The 18,528-nt window shown below is 42.7% G+C and overlaps 1 protein-coding gene across 14 annotated transcripts in view; it reads left to right on the top strand.

The window, feature by feature from the left end:
- The window catches only part of STN1 (STN1 subunit of CST complex), a 44,276-nt gene that overhangs the window by 8,963 nt on the left and 16,785 nt on the right, over window positions 1-18,528 (top strand). For 10 of the 14 annotated variants that reach the window (XM_032312761.1, XM_032312757.1, XM_032312758.1 and 7 more), the window contains 4 exons: window positions 5,786-5,854; window positions 11,108-11,275; window positions 12,017-12,131; window positions 15,814-15,988. In XM_032312761.1, the coding sequence (XP_032168652.1) occupies window positions 5,786-5,854; window positions 11,108-11,275; window positions 12,017-12,131; window positions 15,814-15,988 (527 nt within the window). Of the gene's footprint in view, window positions 1-5,785; window positions 5,855-8,761; window positions 8,841-11,107; window positions 11,276-12,016; window positions 12,132-15,813; window positions 15,989-18,528 lie in introns of those variants that run through there. The other 4 variants (XM_032312765.1, XM_032312760.1, XM_032312771.1 and 1 more) reach the window with 3 other exon arrangements.

Genomic DNA, 18,528 nt, shown 5'->3' with positions numbered 1-18,528 from the left:
AAAATGTAGGAATGAAGCTGATGAATACTGTCGAATGACAGCTGATAGGGAGTTAGGAGGTAGAAGAATTAAAATATGACCGTGTTGATCAGGGGCAGACACCTGATACTGGAGGGCATAGCTGTAAATAGCAATGGATGGTAGCAGATGTTTATATTGATACCTTTAAAAATAAAAAGGCCAGGGGCGCCCGGGTGGCGCAGCCATTAAGCATCTGCCTTCGGCTCAGGTCATGATCCCAGGGTCCCTGGGATTGAGCCTCACATTGGGCGCTCTGCTCAGTGGGAAGCCTGCTTCTCCCTCTCCCACTCCTCTGCCTCTGTTCCCTCTCTCGCTGTATCTCTGTCAAATAAATAAATAAAATCTTAAAAAAATAAATAAATAAAAAGACGAGATTAATGTTAAGGAAGACTCTCCCAAGAAGACAGGGAGGTATGAAAAATAATTGACAAGATTTATATTCAGAACAGGAATTTTAAAAGGCCTTTTGGTACTCAGGGCTGAATATCTATTATCAGAAAATTTCTGTCTCCTCATGATGATACAAACTAAATAAAGGATTTCTGTAGTTTGGACACCAGCAATTAGCATTGTGGGTCTTGAGTGTTTTCACTGAGTTTAATGTAAGCATTTTAATCTATTGCCTTGTGCAGCTCTTAGAGTCTCCACAGTTAAGAGGCCAAGCTGGGTATTTCCTGGGAAGCTGAACTTTGGATTCCAAACCTTTGCTTTAATTAGCGGTGTTGCTTTCTATTGTGTTGCCCTGGGTTTGTGTCCTTGCTCTACTTGTGGAAACATAGAAGGCAGTTGAACAAGGGGCCGAAGAACATCACCCTGGCGGTCTGTGCGCCTTAGATAATGTAGAGTATGGATGCATTTCGTTGTATTTCCTCAACGTGTTCATTTTCCTGAGGATGATTGTCTCGTGCCTATGAAATAACGTGTGAGGGAGGTTTCTCGTGCCTTCTTCTCTTCCCCAGCATATATATTTTTTAAACTCCAAAATAGATCATTTTGTCAGGCATCCCCATACTGGATCTCTTCTCTATTTTACCAGAGGTATTGGTTCTGTTTTTCTCCAGACAGTTCAAGAAGTACTCACCAGTTTCCTATAACATACTCAGCTGTGGGCAAGTACATTTTCTATAGTATAATCAGGTACTTCCTCTCCAAATCCCACTGATGAAGTAACAATTTCAGGTTACAGAGCACTTTTACATGTGTACTTTTGTCTTATTCTCCTCCTGAGGTTTTGAAATAGAAAGGACAGATGTTCTTTCCATTTTGTTGATGAAGAAAAGAAGGCTCAGTCACTTGCTCAAGATTCCACTGATGGAGGTTTATAGGCCCAGTCTGCTTACTGATTCCATTGTGATGTATAGTCTCCATATAACTCAATTTGATTTTTCTCTGTCCCATCACCTCACCAGAAATCAACTTTGTCTGTTTTTTGTTTTTTTGGTTTTTTTTTGTGTGTGTGTGTTTTTGCTGGAGACAGTATATTTCATTGGTGGTACATGACAAAGTAGGGGTTCCCAAACCCACCCCTTCTCAGGGTTCTGGGATGGACCTCTACTCTCTAGAGGTCAGGATATTCTCAGTATATTGGGGGATGAGTTGGGGCAAGGACTCCCCAGCAGCTGAGGGCCTTTCTCTTCCTCTTGCTCTCACCAGGGCTGGTGGTCCAGGGCGCCCTTATTCCTTGGAGGCCATGTGGACTTTAAGGCTCTCCCCCTGGTTGCTGTAAACCAAATTGATTGTTGTACCAGGAAATAAGCTTGACAAAGTGGTCATGAGGGCAATGCCAGCCCCATCATTGAAGGTGGGAGAGTGGGTGTCACTGTGAAAGTTGCAGGACACAGCTTGGTCCCCAGTGTACCCCAGGATGCCTTTGAAGGGACCTTTTGATGCTTGCTTCACCACCTTCTTGATGTCTTTGTATTTGGCAGCTTGCTCCAGGTGGCAGGTCAGATCCACAACTTACACATTGAGGGTGGGGACACGGAAGGCTGTGCCATTGGGCTTCCCGTTCAGCTCAGAGATAGCCTTGTCTACAGCCTTGGCAGCACCAGTAGAAGGAGGGATGGTGTCCTGGGCAACCCTTCAGCTATCACACCTCAGCTTCCCAGAGGGGCTGTCTCTGGTCTTCCAGGTGGCAGTGATGGTATGGACTGTGGTCATGAGTCCATTCACAATACCGGAGTTGTCATGGATAGTGCAGGAGGCATTGCTAACAATCTTGAAGGAGTTGTCACACTTCTCATGGGTCACACCCATCACAAACATGGTGGCATCAGCAGAAACTGAGATGATGAACCTCTTGACCCCACACTCCAGCTGAGCCCCAGCCTTCTCCATGGTGGTGAAGGCCCCAGTGGACTCCCCTGTGGACTTGGCACCACCTCACCCCGTTTGATGTTGGCAGGATCTCACTTTGGAAGGTGGAGATGGGCTTTCCATTGATGACAACTTTCCCATTCTCAGCCTCGACTGTGCCATTGATCTTACAGTGGTGGAATCACGCTGGAGAGCGTAGACCATGTTGTTGAGGTCACCAAGGGGTCATTGATGGAGACAATGTCTACTTCGCCAGTTAAAAGCGGCCCTGGTGACCAGCACCCGATACGGCCAAGTCTGTTTACTCTGACCTTCCCCATTGTGTCTCAGGGATGCTGGGGCACTGCACTGGGAGGTGCGGCTGTTTGTCGGGTGGGGAGAGACCCGACAGAGCCCCTCTGGTCTTTGATTGTTTTTGAGGTCACATGAAAGAGGCTATTCGAGGATCTTCATCCTGGCCCTAAAACCAGGCCAGTTATTGTACCTGTGACCTAAAGGGGCTTCACTTAACCCCTTTCCCATTCTAGAAATATTAAGGAGATAGGTATGACTCTTCCCCAATAAATGTTCTCTTCAGGATGGAGGCTAGAAGCAACAGGACACATCTGTGGGCAGTGGGAAAACAAAAAGCACCTGAAGGGTTGGGGTAATTGAGAACAGAAAGAAGTTTAGTTCTTGTGAGGCCTGTTCAGGGGCGAGCTGCACCCTCCCTGCTGTCCTCAGGGCCAGCTTGGCTCTTGGGCCACGGGCCAGGCAGCCACTCCTCACTGTCCTGGGTCCTGCTCCACCTGACTCACCATAGTCCTGTCCTGGGGGGTGTTTCCTGTTCCCACTGACTCATTCCATTGCTGAAACAAAAGGCCAGCGGCCCCGGTGGTGCTGCCCAACCGGGGAGGATGTTGTGCAGCTCTGCAAGGATGCTCCCTTTCCGGGGCATTCCAGCAGCCAGACCTCAGGCTGCCGGCTCCCAGCACTTGTTGGGAGACGTTGCAGGCCAGAAAGTCCAAGGGTTTGGTGGCCGTGCGGGCAGAACACTTGGCAGCAACTCAAGCTCATACCTAGAATCCTGGGAGACTCTACTGTTAATGTCGTTACATTTCCTAGAACAAATGTTCATATGCTCATGTTTTTACTTGACATGTTAAACCAAGATTTTACACTGGCCAGAGAAGTGGTGTGCCTAGAGGTGTCATACAGTCGTTGTTGTTTTTTTAACTCAGAATGTCCTCATTGATTTATTTTAAAATGACACTCCTATCATAAAATAAAATTTAAAACTAGGGAAATTTTTACTGAAGTACATAAAACTCATGTGAAACCCTATAAATAAGATAAAAAAAAATGTCACTGTTTGGGTGAATGTCCCTCCTAATGTTTTTTACTTGTTCCTAATATTGGGGAAATAGAGATGTGTCTTATTTCCTTGTACTATTATGCATATTTTCTTCTCTTAAAATCTCCGAAATGAGGCTTATAATCAGGATGTACATTCGGTGTGGAGTTCCTTTCCAGTGTTCCAGAAAAACCCTGCTATTATCGTTTCACTGTCTTAAAGTCATTTCTGTCAAAATACACTACTTAATGTTTTACATAAATTAGATTATATATAAGATTTCTTTTTTAAAATGAAGCATAATATCTTTTAATAGCAGTGAACATAAATCTTCATTATAACTATTTTTATATGGTATGCCACTGTAATTTATTTAACAAATTCCATATTTATAAGCATTTAGATTATCTCCAACTAACAATATTATAAACAATGTTGCAACAAACAGCCTTATACAAGATGTGTAAATCTGTGTGTGTGTTCTGTTTTTCTCTTCAGGATAAATTTCTGGAAGTAATCACTAAGTCAAAGAGTATATACATTTAAAAAATCAACACGTTTCCAAACTTGCTCTTTAGAAATTTGATATGAATTTATATTCCCACCAACAGCATATGAGGATATCAGTATTTTTAATACTGTCATTTTAATATTGTCATTCTAATAGTCGAGAAATTATTTAAGTTTGTTCTTTCCCTGGCAACTAATGAGTTTAGGGTTCTGACACATATGTATTTGGCTGTTTTTATATCTTCCGTAAATTATGTATTCTTTCTCCTTGCCATTTTTTGTCTAGTGGTTCTGATCTTTTCTTATTCATTTGTATGAGCGAGCTATCTATCTATCTACCTATTTATTTATTTGAAAGGGGGGGCAGAGGGAGAGAGAAAATCTCAAGCAGACTCCGTGCTGAGTGCAGACATGGGGCTTGATCTCACAACCCTGAGATCATGACCTGAGCCAAAATCAAGAGGCAGATGCTCACGGGATTGATCCACCCAGGCGCCCCTGTGTGAGCTCTTTATGTATTAAGACCCTAGCCCTGTCAGAAAATTGCTGTAAGGTATTAATTTTTAGTTGGTCATCTATATCAGACTTTTAGAAATGAGATCTGATCGTCAAGTCTGGTTAAAGAAGTTTCTTCCAACCAACTGTAAGCCCAAGGTCCAAACGTATTTACCCATATTTTCTTCCTGTCTTTTTAAGTTTACCTGTTTTACATTTAATAAAAATCTATTTAGAATTTATTTTCCTATAAGAAATATTTTTCTTGGCTTCTGCTTCCAGTGCAGGTTTAAACCAGTAATAAAAAAATTTGCCTTATATTCTGTTTTATATGTGCATTTACAACAGTCTCACTGATGATTTTTTTTAAAAACCACTGGTCTCTTTTTTTTGAGGTTTTCAGAAATTAGAGAAAACACCTCTCATACCAAACAACTCCAGTTCCTCTGCAGTTATAAATCCATGTACAATGGGAATTCTGTGTGTGTGTGTGTGTGTGTGTTGCACTAGGGATAAAATAAGCCAAAATTATTTATGTGATTAAAGTATAATTATGTTCCAGTATGAAAACAAAACTTTGGTCTTCTGCAATATACTTGGCTTTCCTTTTGTCCCCTGCAGTAGTAAGGACTGGGCAGAAGCTCATTCATAAAGAGAAGTGGGATGCTTTGTCTTGGGAGGCTGTGGAGCTCATGAAAGGGTGGATGGTGAGAGATGGTTGCCCTCCGAGTCTTTTCACCATGGGCTGTATCAGTGCACTCTTGCTTCAGGGTGGGAGGCCAAGGCCCAGTTTGCATGTTAGCATTCGTGGAGATGTCTGTACTTAAGCTCCTGAGGACGGTGAGGACAGGAATCACTGGTACCCCCAAGGCGGACTGAGTGAAATGTTGACTGCCTTAGGCTCACGTATCACAATGAGCCGTGCAGACGGGCAGTTCCTGTCGGTGTACCTGCAGACATTACTTCTGGGAATGGAAGGAGAGTTTCACGAGGGGTTAGCCCAGCCAGGCTATTGAAAGATGCATGGGGTATGGCTGAATGCGATGACAACCCGCTCATTCACTCGCGATGCCCGGATCTCTCTTCTGCCCTTTTGCACTTCTCTTGCAGTGGACGACAGCACTGGAGTTATCAATTGTATCTGCTGGAAAAAGTCGAACAATCACGAGGCTTCATCAGGTACTTTCATTGGACATCCTCCTCTGCTTTCCAGCTAACCAATGGTGTTTACTCAAGGGGGCTCATCAGAACAACTGTAGGGCTAAGTTTACATGTTTGGCCACTGGTGAATTCTGTGGATCAGCCCAAAGCACTAAACCTGGAGCTCTGGGCCCTCGGCTGACTGATGTCACAGAAGAGCAAGTCGTATTTCTTTCTGCTGTCTCCTCTTTGGTGCTCACTTCCTTCTGAGCCTGCCTGCCAGCGTGGGACCAGGTCGCGGGGAGGTGGAGCATTTCCTTTTACCGTGGTCGTTATCACGGAAGTTGAGGTGTTTTAGCCTAGTTGCCAGTCGGCTCAGAATCCCCTTGTTCCACATGTAATCCTTAACCAAAGGTTTTGGAGATTTTTCCTTTTGCATGATGGCCACTAATGTCTGTGCTGCCATGATCCAGATTTTCTGAAATCTCAAGGATACCAGAAATTCTAAGATTGATGAGAAGGTAAATAGGATTCCTTTGAAGTTAACTATTGAGTAACATGAACTGAAAAGAAACTTTATTGTTTTTAAAGATTTTGTTTATTCGAGAAAGAGAGAGAGCGAGAGAATGAGAGAGAGCACGAGCAGGGAACAGGGGTAGAGGGGCAGAGGGAGAAGCGGACTCCCTGCTGAGCAAGGAGCCTGATGGAGGCTCCATCCCAGGAACTTGGGATCATGACCTGAGCCAAAGGCAGTCACTTAACCAACTAAGCCACCCAGATGCTCTGGAAAGAAACTTTAAAATTGTATATTGAACCCACTGACTATAACTGAAACAGCATTTGGAATTCCTTGAGTATATTTTAATAGGCCCTAGGGATTTTTTTCAGTTAAGTTCATAATTAAAAAAAAATATATTGGACAATACTGATTATCATTTTTGGCTCTAGAGAAGCGACAGCCACTGGGACCTTGTCTTCCCGTCTTGCAGCACACACAGGGCAGTGCCATACATACTGGGGTCATTCATGAAATACTGCCTGCTATACCATCTAACATCTGTATCCATCTCCTTGGGTGATACACGGTGTCTTTCCTCTTTGCCATTACCTGCCAGGATCTCAGCTTCTTACTTTGACTGTCCGGACCAGTGCAGTGGCTCTTCACTTAATTTTTGGACGTATTTACATTTAGAACTTGGCCACCAGTTTCCTATGACTTCAGTGTTCCATTCCTTATTTGGGAACATCTTAATCATTGGCACTGCTTTGCTTAGGACGCTTTGTAGATGTAAAAAAAATAAATAAATAAATAAATAAAATTAAGGGGTGTGCCCAGGTGGCTGAGGGTTAAGCCTCTGCCTTCTTCAGCTCAGGTCATGGTCTCAGGGTCCTGGGATGGAGCCCCAAATCGGGCTCTCTGTTCAGCAGGGAGCCTGCTTCCCCCTCTCTCTCTGCCTGCCTCTCTGCCTACTTGTGATCTCTTTCTGTGTGTTAAATAAATAAAAATCTTTAAAAAAAAAATGAAGACAACAGGTTTTATATGGCTGTTTCAGAGCTAAGAAATAAACCTATAAGACAATCAGATTCTTGAATTTTCATATAGCTATGTCTAGGATATTAAAATCAATTTGCAGAATTACAGTTTTAGTGTTGTCAAAACCTTCAATCAGAGCATGTTGTTTGAATATATGTGCTTGTTTCAGGCCATGGAGCAGCAGACTTGTTCTGTACAGGATCAGATAGACAATGTTTTCTGCTTTGTGGGCTCTCTGGTCCTCACCTTGATTACCCAGCGTTGCCATGGGGATACAGAAGAGGCCACACACAGTACATAGAGTAAAACTTTATTTACCAAAACAGGTTGTGGGTGGATTTGGCCCAGGGGCTGTAGGTTGCTGATTCCTATTTTAGACATTGTTCTAATTTCCAAAATCAACTTTTTTTTTTTTTAAAGAATGACCTTAGGAATACTGTATAACTTATATTTAGTCATTTTTTAGATAAAATGGCTACTGAGAGAGATTTTTAAAAGATTTGTAAGTAGATGAATAGATGAACCATCACGGTGGGCAGCCTTAATTGGAAACTCCTTTGAGAATAAAAAGAGTAAGAACGCAAGGAGAAAGCCCAAAAAGGATTCTCATCATGTTACATACAAAGTGATATTTTAAAATTATTCCTGACTAGCCCATTCTCTCCTTTTCATCTAATTGCCCTCAATTTAAAAGCTTTCCCCTGGAATGTAGCCAATGAAGACAATTTTTTTTTAAACAAAATTTAGTCTGAGTCAAAATCTTGTTCTAGTCCGTTAAGGTGTATGAGAATAGGCCATTAATTCCTATAAATTAAATTGGACTGGCTTGTGAGACAAATTAAGAAAGCTTGACCCTTGATACTAGAACTTGGGGGGTGGGGGGGTGCTGTCTCCCAGCATGGAATGGGCTACTTACAATGCAGTCGGTCGGGCTCCAGCCGTCTCATTAGGTTCACCAAATTACAGAGCTCAAGCCGTCCTTTCACGAGTTTGGCTCACCCTTTAAATGAAAGCTGGGCCTCGTTCTCAGACTGGCTGCCTGTCCAGTCATTTCAGCAGTGCTGTAGGAAGCATTTATTATGACGTGTTTTCAGTTCAGCCCAAGTACAAGGTGGCTGGACGGGACAGGAACACAGATGGAATAACGTTTTATAAAGTAACACTTGGGTGCTTTTTGAAGAAAGCCGGTAAGCTGAGTACCATTAGTGCCGATAGTGTCTAGATTCCTAGGTGTTGGTTACTGGATACAGAGTGCCCCATACTCCCTGGTTGCTCTTTCCCCGGATAAGGTAGATGCGGTACAAGAAAAATAGTGCCTTTGCACTTTACAAAGCCACAGTCATCTAAGTTGTGTTAGATTAGAAAGACAGTGCGATCGATAGGCTAATAGAACATTTGTTCATTCATAATAGGAACACTAAGTGTATGACAGACCAGAAATGAATCAAGAGCAGGAAATACAGGAGCATTTAACAAATGTTGTTGGCTCAGGTAGATAAAAATATTTTTTAAAAGAGGTGACCGTGATCTGTATCTTCCAGTTTGCATGACATAACCCAAAGAAGATGGAGTTGTGTATTTATCACAGCAAATATGGGGTATACGTGTTAAACTCTGATAAGTCCTTAGCTGTTAAAGCACCAAAAACTATCATCAGTGACCATAGGATAGACTAAACATTTTTTTCAAACTTTTATGTAGTAAAATGAAATAAAAAAGCATAGAAAAGCAGTGGAATGGGGGGGGGGGGAGTGGATGTAATGAGCAGAACTGAGAAAGCTTCCCTAAAAATTTTTCAGAAGTTAACATGAAGTATTCAAAATACGCGAAGGATACATAGAATGAGTAAGATGATTTCTTACACGTAAAGAAATACAGAGAACGAATCATCTTATATAAAAACATAGAGCCTGTCTGGCAGTTTAAAAGCAAAAATAAAACATCATGGAATCATTATATATTTTTTAAGGTACTAAACATCCAAGCCAGTGTAGGAGCTACAAATGTGTGTGCATCGCTGGCCACACCTTGTAAAAAGAGAACGGTTGGAATGTTTCTTTCTGGCAAACCTTCTGACAATATGTAATGAACTGTGAACCTGTTTTTAACTTTTCTGTCTGGTAATTCCCAACAAGAATTACACGCAAGAAAAACACGCAATTTTGTCTAGAGGGCTTCGTTAACTTGTTTTTTTACAAATAGCTGACATTTATAGACCATTTCCTGTGGCTCTGACATTGTGCCAAACCCATGATGTAAGGGTTAACTTAGATCATATGCAACAGTTCTGTGTGCAAGGTGGACTGTGTTGTTACCCACAACTCGTAGTTGAGGCAACCCTGGTGCAGTGAGGTTAACAGCCTGCCCGCGGTCTCAGAGCTAGTAGGAGGTGAGTGGAGATTTCAACCCGGTCTGTCTAACTCCATTATCCGAGTGCTGACCTCTAAGTCCCATCTGGTGCCGGTGATTAAAGCCAGAATAAAAAATTACAGGGGTGCCTGGGTGGCTCAGTGGGTTAAGTCTCTGCCTTCAGCTCAGGTCACAATCTCAGGGTCCTGGGATTGAGCCCCACATCGGGCTCTCTGCTCAGTAGGAGCCTGCTTCCCCACCCCCCGACCACTCGTAATATTTCTCTCTCTGTCAAATAAATAAATAAAATTTCAAAAATATTACAGAAAGAGGGGAGAATGGGACATTTAACATGACTAGCTCATCGAACTGTGGCTTGTTAACATGCCAGTGCTCTATGATTTTTTAAAGTGCTTGAGTTGTATAGATTCTGTAGATACACGTGTGTATCTGAACTTGGCCCAGGCAGAAAATCAGAATGTCGAATTGTTTACACACCCCAGCTGTATCGGGAAAACACGAGAATGCTCACGGGGCAGGCAGCAGAGAATAAAGAATAATAAGCAGGAAGGGACTGGAGTCAGGAACCGCCTGGATTCAAACTGCAGCTTTGTGGCTGGCTAGCTGTTTAACTTTGTGCAAGTTGTTTGACCTCTCTGTGACTCAGTGTCCTCTATAGAATGAGGCCAAGAATGAATGGGTGTAGCGGTGAGGTTTAGGTGTACTGATCCACTATAAAGTCCTTAGAGCAGTGCCTATAGTACCCAAGTATTCATGGCTGTGCTTACTATTTAATACAATTAGAAATTAAACTTAAGTAATAGAAATGACTTAGAATTGAATGTGCATTGGGTTATTTTCACCATGAAGTTGCTTAAACTTACCGTTTTAAGGGGTGTGAGAATGTGTGTGTGAGAGAGAGAGATCACCGCAGTGACCCAACAAAGATGAGAGGCAAGAGATTAGGGTGTTGGGTACCAAAGTGGGAAATCAGCCTGAGGCACATTCACCTTCCCCATAAACAGGACTGGATACGGAGACCTGGGCCCCCTTTTTTCCTATGCCAGATTGGTCTTCATGCAAAGACACTTGAAAGGGTTGCTGAATCCTACAGAATTCAGCTCAGGACCACATAGCGCCCTTTGAGGTCACTGGCAATGCAGGAGCAGGGGAGAGCATGTTGGAGCCCTGCCAGAACTTTCTTACTTGGGTTATCAGGCCTCCTAGACCCCGTTCCCATTATCCTCCTTTCGAATAGTTACAGCTTGGGCCTTGTGTTCAGCAGAGGATTTCAGAAGGGTGTGCAGGTTTCTTACAGTAGAGCAGCTTATCAGAAGGAGAATGACCCAACACCATCTCACACCTGTGGCGCAGTGATCGTGTTATGCTTCTGTCTCTTCTGGTCCTAGCAACCACAGCTACGGCAACGCTAGGGGCGCTGAACTTAACCTCACAGCTTAAGAAGCTGCAAGACACCATTGAGCAGAAGACAAAGATTGAAATTGGGGACATTGTCCAGATCAGAGGTTATGTCCACACATACAGAGAAGAACGAGAGATTCGTGTCACTACTTACTGTAAGCACAAGCTACCTCTGCCAAACTGGTTGATATTCTGGGTGTGTGTCCAGTAAGCTCTGGGTTTGCTAAAAGTCAAATGGTGGAAAAGTTCAGATTTTTTTTTTAAAAAGTAACTCTCTACTGGAGGAAATTTTATTTCCTAACAGGCTTTCTTTAGAAAAGCAGCATTTCTTAACTTTATTTTGAAGAGCAGTGACTAGAAATTGGGGAAGAAAACCAATGATGTATTATATATACCCAGCAAATTTATTTGGGCCACGTCAGAGTTAATGTACTTTGAAGTTTGAAGTGGCAGTCCACGTAGAGTACAGTGTTCCTATTCTTTAAAATGATAGAGATTTCTTGAACACTGCTGAGTCCATTAACTTTGAAGGAAAAGAGCTTATCGGAAATACGATAGTCCCACATCCTCTGAGTGATATGTTTTGCAGGGCTCTGGCTGACTTGGGTTGGAAATCCCACGGATGACCCCCGTTATTTACCATCGTAGCAGATGGGTGAATAAGGGAATGTGCTTTCCCTGGTTCCAGTCTGCTGCTGGACAAGCCTGTGATGCTGAGGGCATTGCATTCCCTCTCAAAGGATGCCTGGGACCCACACTAAACGTGCATCTAGAATGTATGCTCCTTGGGCACCTAGAGGAAGGGTGACCAACTGGGTGCCTAGCAGCAGTTTGGACGTGGGAAAGAGCTGATCTCATTGTATTTCTATGGCATGTTTTCCCCCACGGCTTGTTAGATAAAGTGGATGATCCCGTGTGCAACATTCAAATCTCGAGAATGCTGGAGCTGCCCCGTATCTACAGGAAGGTTTACGACCAGCCTTTCCGCAGCCCAGCCCTAGAGCAAGAAAGGTAAGCTGTGGCTTCTCCCTGTTGAAGATGTGATGATGGCGTAAGGCCAAGCAGTGGGCGCCCAGATGCTGGGGTGGGCCGGGGTTCAAATCCTGAAGGGTCCACACTCACGGAGGGGCTCCGGGTAAGTCCACTTACTCCCCATATGCCTTCATTTTCTTACCTGCAAAGTGAAGATAGTAATAGTACAGATATTCTAAGGTTCTTGTGAGGAAAATGTGTGTGTAATAGGGAGTCCCTGAAGGAGTGCAGGGAGCAGAGAAAATGTATTTGAGGAAATAATGGATAAAGTTTTTCCAGATTTGCTGAAACTATATAAATGCACAGATCCAGGAAGCTCAATGAGCCCCCAAGGCAAGAAACCAAAAGAAAACTGCCCTGGAACCTCAAAATCAAAATACTACTCTATGACACATTCTAACAAAAAACTGTAAAAAATGATACCCGTCATTCCCAACCCGGACTGATTTTACTTTCTTGTGTGTGGAGGGGGGGGAAATGGGAGAACTAAGAATATGTGTATACTTGTTAGTGCCTGCATCAGAGAACTCTGAGAGCTGCCAGAAAACCAGTGATAGCTTCTTCCTACGGGTAGAACTGAAAAAAGTTTAGAAAGGAGACTTCACTGTGTACCCTTTAATTTTTTTTCTAAGAATTTATTTTGAGAAAGAAAGAGTGCATGGAGCTGGGGGTGGATGGGGAGGGGCTGAGGGCGTGGGAGAGGAGGAGAGAACCTTAAGCAGACTCTGCACTGAGCACAGAGCCTGACGCAGGGCTCTGTCTCACGACCACCAGATCATGACCCGAGCCAAAAGCAGGAATCGGCCACTTAGCCGACTGAGCCACCCAGGCACCACACCCTCCATCGCTGCTTTGATTTTTTTAAACATACATATATTACATATTCTAAAATGTATGTTAAAAAAAACCCAAACTCTAGATCTGTGGAAAGTAAGAGAGGAAGTTACTCATTTTCCTGCCCCAGTACCATTTCCCAGAGGTTGCCACCATGTGTAGGTTGAGGTGTATCCTTTTAGACATTTTTCTTCTGTGCATCTACAAGCATGAATATTCACCCATATATTTTATGGGTTGTCATCTGCTTTTTAATACAAATGGGAACATACTTTATATACTGTTCTGCAGCTTGACTTTTTTTTCAGAATTTCTCATGAATATTTTAGTTCCTAGAGTCCTGCCTCATCCTTTTAAACAACTGCACAGTACTCACTGTACGACTGCCCTTTATGTCAGAAACAAGCGTTATTATTGAACAGACCGATTACCAGTAATGAATTTGAATCAGTGGTCAGAACACTCCCAAAACACAAAAGTCTAGGACCAGATGGCTTCACAGGTGAATTCTATCAAACATTTAAAAAAAGAGTTAATACTTATTCTCCTCGAACTATTCCAGAAAATAGAAGGGAAAGGAAAGTTTCCAAATACGTTCTGTGCCACAAGCATTACCCTGACACTGAAACCAGACAGACACGCTATACAAATAGAAAACTACAGGCCCATATCCCTGCTGCACATGGAAAATCCTCAATAAAATACCAGCAAACTGCATTAACAATGCATTAAAAGGATCATTCGCCATGATCACGTGGGATTTATTCTGGGAATGCATGGATCGTTTAATATCCACAAATCAATCAACATGAGACACCACATTAATAAAACAAAGCATGAGAGTCACATAATCATTTCAGTAGATGCAGAAAAGGCATTTGATAAAACCCAACAGTCATTCATGGCAAAAACTCTCAACTGAGGAGGCTTAGAGTGTATATAGTATAGTGAAGGCCATATATGAAAACCCCACAACTAACATCATAGGCACTGGTGGAAAACAGCGTCTCCTCTCAGATCAGGAACAAGACAAGGAAACCCACTCTTGCCCCTTTCATTCATCATCGTACTAGAAAGCCTAGCCATAGCAGTGAGGCAAGAAAAAGAAATAAAAGGCATCCAAATTGGTAAGGAAAGAGTTAAACTGTCGATACGTGCAGATGACATGATACTAAATATAGACAAGTCCTAAAGACGCCACCAAAACAAATCATTAAAACTACAAATGAGTACTGTATGGTGACTAACAACATAATAATAATAATAATAAAAAAGGAAACTACAAATGAATTCAGTAGAGTTGTAGGATATAGAGTTAATACACAGAAATTGGTTACATTCCTATGCACTAATAACAAAGCAGAAAGAAAAATTAAGAAAACAATTCCATTTACAGTTGCACCAAAAAGAATAGAATACCTAGGGAAAAACTTAACCAAGGAGTTAGAAGACCTGTACTCTGAAAACTATAAAACATTGATGAAAAAATTGAAGGTGACACAAATGGAAAGATATTCCATGCTCATGGACTGGAAGAATTAGTATTGTTAAAAGGTCTATACTGCCCAAAGCAATCTATGGATTCAGTGCAATGCTTATCAAAATACCAACAGCATTTTTCAAAGAACTAGAACAGATAATCTTAGAATTTCTATTGAACCACAGAAGACCCAAATACCCAAAGCAATCTTGAGAATGAAGAACAAAGCTTAAGGTATCACAATCCCAGATTTCAAGATATACTACACAGCCACAGTAATCAAAACAAGTATGGTACTAGCACAAAACTAGACACATAGGTTGGTGGAACAGAATAGAGAGCCCAGAAATGAATCCACATTTATGTGCTCAATCTCTGACAAAGGAGGCAAAAATATACAATGGGGGAAAAATCGGTTTAAAAAAATTAAAAATAGAAACGCCATATGAGGGGCACCTGGGTGGCTCAGTGGGTTAAGCCGCTGCCTTCGGCTCAGGTCATGATCTCAGGGTCCTGGGATCGAGACCCGCGTCGGGCTCTCTGCTCAGTGGGGAGCCTGCTTCCCTCTCTCTCTGCCTGCCTCTCTGACTACTTGTGATTTCTCTCTGTCAAATAAATAAAATCTTTAAAAAAAAAAAAAAAAAGAAACGCCATATGATCCAGTAATTTTACTACTGGGTATTTACCCAAAGAAAACAAAACACCCCCATGTTTATTGCAGCCTTATAAACAGAGGTCAAGTTATGGAAACAAGCTAAGCATCCATCAAAGGGGAGGAGTGTGTGGGGTGGGGGATGGACAAAATGGGTGAAGGAAAGTATTCATTCTAGGTATAGAATGAATATGTTGTAGGGATAAAAGATACAGCACAGGGAATACAGTCAGCAGGACTGTAATAGCTCTGTACGGTGACAGATGGTACCCGCGCTTGTGAACGTAGCGTAGTATAGACTTGTCAGTTGCTGTGTTGTACACCTTAATTTAAAAGTAGGTGTCAGCTGTACTTCAGGCAATCGAACAAACATCAATATAGTGTCACATGTCCCAGCTGAATTTCTGTTTTATTTTTATTTATTTATTTATTTATTTATTTAAGATTTTATTTATTTATTTGACAGAGAGAGATCACAAGTAGGCAGAGAGGCAGGCAGAGAGAGAGAGAGGAGGAAGCAGGCTCTCTGCTGAGCAGAGAGCCCGATGCGGGACTCGATCCCAGGACCCTGAGATCATGACCTGAGCTGAAGGCAGCGGCTTAACCCACTGAGCCACCCAGGCGCCCTGAATTTCTGTTTTAAAAAGAAGCAAAGGTGATAGTTTTCTGCAGCGCTTTTCAAAACTTTCCCCCAGCAGTGATCCAGGTGCCTTGGACCTTGCCAATCTCACGTGTTTGCTGAGTGAAAGAGCCAAAGAATTCCTTGTGGAGAACAAAGTGCAAACCTTTTACCAGCAGGAATTGGAAATTGTGGAGTCTCTGCTGTCCCTTGCCAATCAGCCTGTGATTCACAGCGCGGGCCCTGAGCAGGTAGGTGCAGCACGCATGCCCATGTGAGAACTCAGGTCCCCTGTCCCGTATGTGCAGCTCAAGGGTGTGGGCAAACATGACTGCGGCATGGACACTCAGAGTGTAGGCCCAGGGCATAGAAGTTCTTGTGCTAGTCCGTGTTTCTCTTCTGGAAAGGTCACTGACCACTAAGAATTTGAAATGAGAATGCACCTGCCCTTTTGCCCTCCTCACTTAATCTCAGTAAACTTAATCTTTGGGTAGGGGGAAAAAGTAGTTTAAGGTTCATACTGTTCCTTAGTATTTGTGAGATGGGTGTTTAATCTCAGAAGCAGGAGATAAATGAGAAGAGGCAATTTTCTTTCCAAGATTATTTATTCAGCAGGATGATTTTTTTTTAAAGATTTTATTTATTTATTTGACACAGAGAATAAGCACAAACAGGAGGAGGGGAAGAGGGAGAAGGAGAAGCAGGCTCCCTGCTGAGCCCGGAGCCTGATGCAGGGCTCGATCCCGGGTCCCTGGGATCATGACCTGAGCTGAAGGCAGTTGCTCAACCCACTGAGCCTCCCAGGAACCCCCAGCAAGATGATTCTTGAACCAAAGTTTTTAATAACTTGCTCTCTCTTCATCAAAATAAGGTTATCTTATTAGGATTTATATAAAGACCAAGTTGTATTTAATCTGGTTTATGAGTAAAAATTTCTAGAAACAATCAAGTAATTTCTTACTCCTCTGGAAAAGAGCTATCCCTTTTCCCCCCTCATGTTACAGGTGAACTTATGTTGTTGGTGTTTATTCACTTCTAATTAAGAGTTATTTGAAATTTGGTTTTAGGCTTTCCCTTTCATTGCGATTCTCAGGTTTTTTTGTTGTTACCATTTATTTTTATTTACTTTTTTCCACCAGGGAATGATCTCTGCTGAAATGTCACCTTCTTGCCCTCCCTCTATTTGCTGTGATAGCCACCTGCTTCCACACAGTGTTATCACCCTGTTTTCATATCTCAGGTTATCACTGGTATTTATGTTTGTTTGCCTCTTCCTCTTCCAGAATTTAAATTTTACAAGAGCAGAGGTCTTCCTTAACTTGTCTTTACTCTCTAGAACCATGGCCCAGAACAGGGCTGCCATAAACTAAGTTCTTGATTATTTGTTGGTTGAGGGAATGAATAGTTTTTAAAAATTTAAATAGTCCCTGAAGGTATCTAGTTAAAGTTTCCTTCCCATCCTCCCTCTTACCCCCTTTCCCCAGAGATAAGCACCATTACTAGCCTCATGAATATCCTTTCAGAGAGAGTCTGTGCGTTTATAAACTAGGAGTGGTTATATCCCCCCCCCCTTCTTTTTTACACAATCGGTAGCAAGCTAAACTCTAATCTGTACCTAGCTTTTCACTGAATGGCTTGTTTTAGCCTTTCCTAGCCATTCATACAGATTTGCCACTATAATGATCTCTTGTTACATGTACCATAATTTATTTAACTACTCTCTCCATTTCTGGACTGTTTAGAAGTTTTCCGGTCTTTTGTCACTGCCAACAGAGCTGCCGTGAACACCTTGTTAGGTAACATAAGTTATTCCTCATGATTCTGGTGCAACAGATACTGGGTCCTCATCCTGACCTCCTAGGCCACGGGGCCACGGCTGCTGCTTCTCAGTTTCGTTCACGAACCTAATTATCTTCTCTTGGCCGTAGACTGTGGGCCTGGTGACCCGCGATGTCATTCACAGAGGCGGGGATAGCATGTCAGGGACACCCCGGTGGGGAGGGCTCGGACTGGCTGCTGCCTTCTGCGACACCACTGCTCGCTCCTTTGCGGCCAGGGCCCTCCAGCTGGCCACCGTCCACAAGATTAGCCTTCCTCTCATGTAGTCGTCCAGAGGCAGCTTACTGCCAAGTTAGCCCCCTAGCACTTCTGACCGCTCTGTCGGCGTGTTTGGAAAGAAACCGAATCTTAGCAAACACCGCATTCTTCCTGTGAACCCGCTTTTCTGTCGGGGCCAAGGATTCTCTCAAGACTTCTCCATTCAAAATAACCGTAGGGAACTTCTGGTGTGATAACTTTCTGAAAATGGTTAGAGCAGAAACTTACATCTGCCCCGTCATGTATGTTTAAAGAGATATGAATGTGGGATTTTGTTTTGTCTTTGGAAACTCTTTTCCATCAATTATGAATTACTTCCTCACATGACTCTGGTCGGGGAGGTCAGTGTCATTAAGTTGAATTCTGCTTAATAGAGCCTAGGAGACGAAGGATGCTTTACAATGATGGTGAAACCCTAGATCCTTTGGCACTTTCTGTTGTCATACAGATGAAAGCTTCACAAAAAATCGTTGTGATCGTGTTATACAGTTTAGAGGCCAAGGGAGAGAGGGCTTGAATGTCCCCCGCCCCCTTTTCTTTTTCCGTAGTGGCCCTTCTCAGCAAATCCAGAAACTTGATAAGCAGACCTTGCAAAACCATTGTTTCTTTGACAGCTGGATAAATGTGGACTGTGTTTGAGAATGAAGACTATATATATATTTCAGAGATCCACCCAGTTCCTGACCTGCGGCTC

Source organism: Mustela erminea, chromosome 14 (genome assembly GCF_009829155.1).
Source record: "Mustela erminea isolate mMusErm1 chromosome 14, mMusErm1.Pri, whole genome shotgun sequence".
NCBI lineage: Eukaryota > Metazoa > Chordata > Mammalia > Carnivora > Mustelidae > Mustela > Mustela erminea.
Note: the sequence above shows the minus strand (reverse complement) of the source record. Positions and strands in the feature narration are given on the sequence as shown.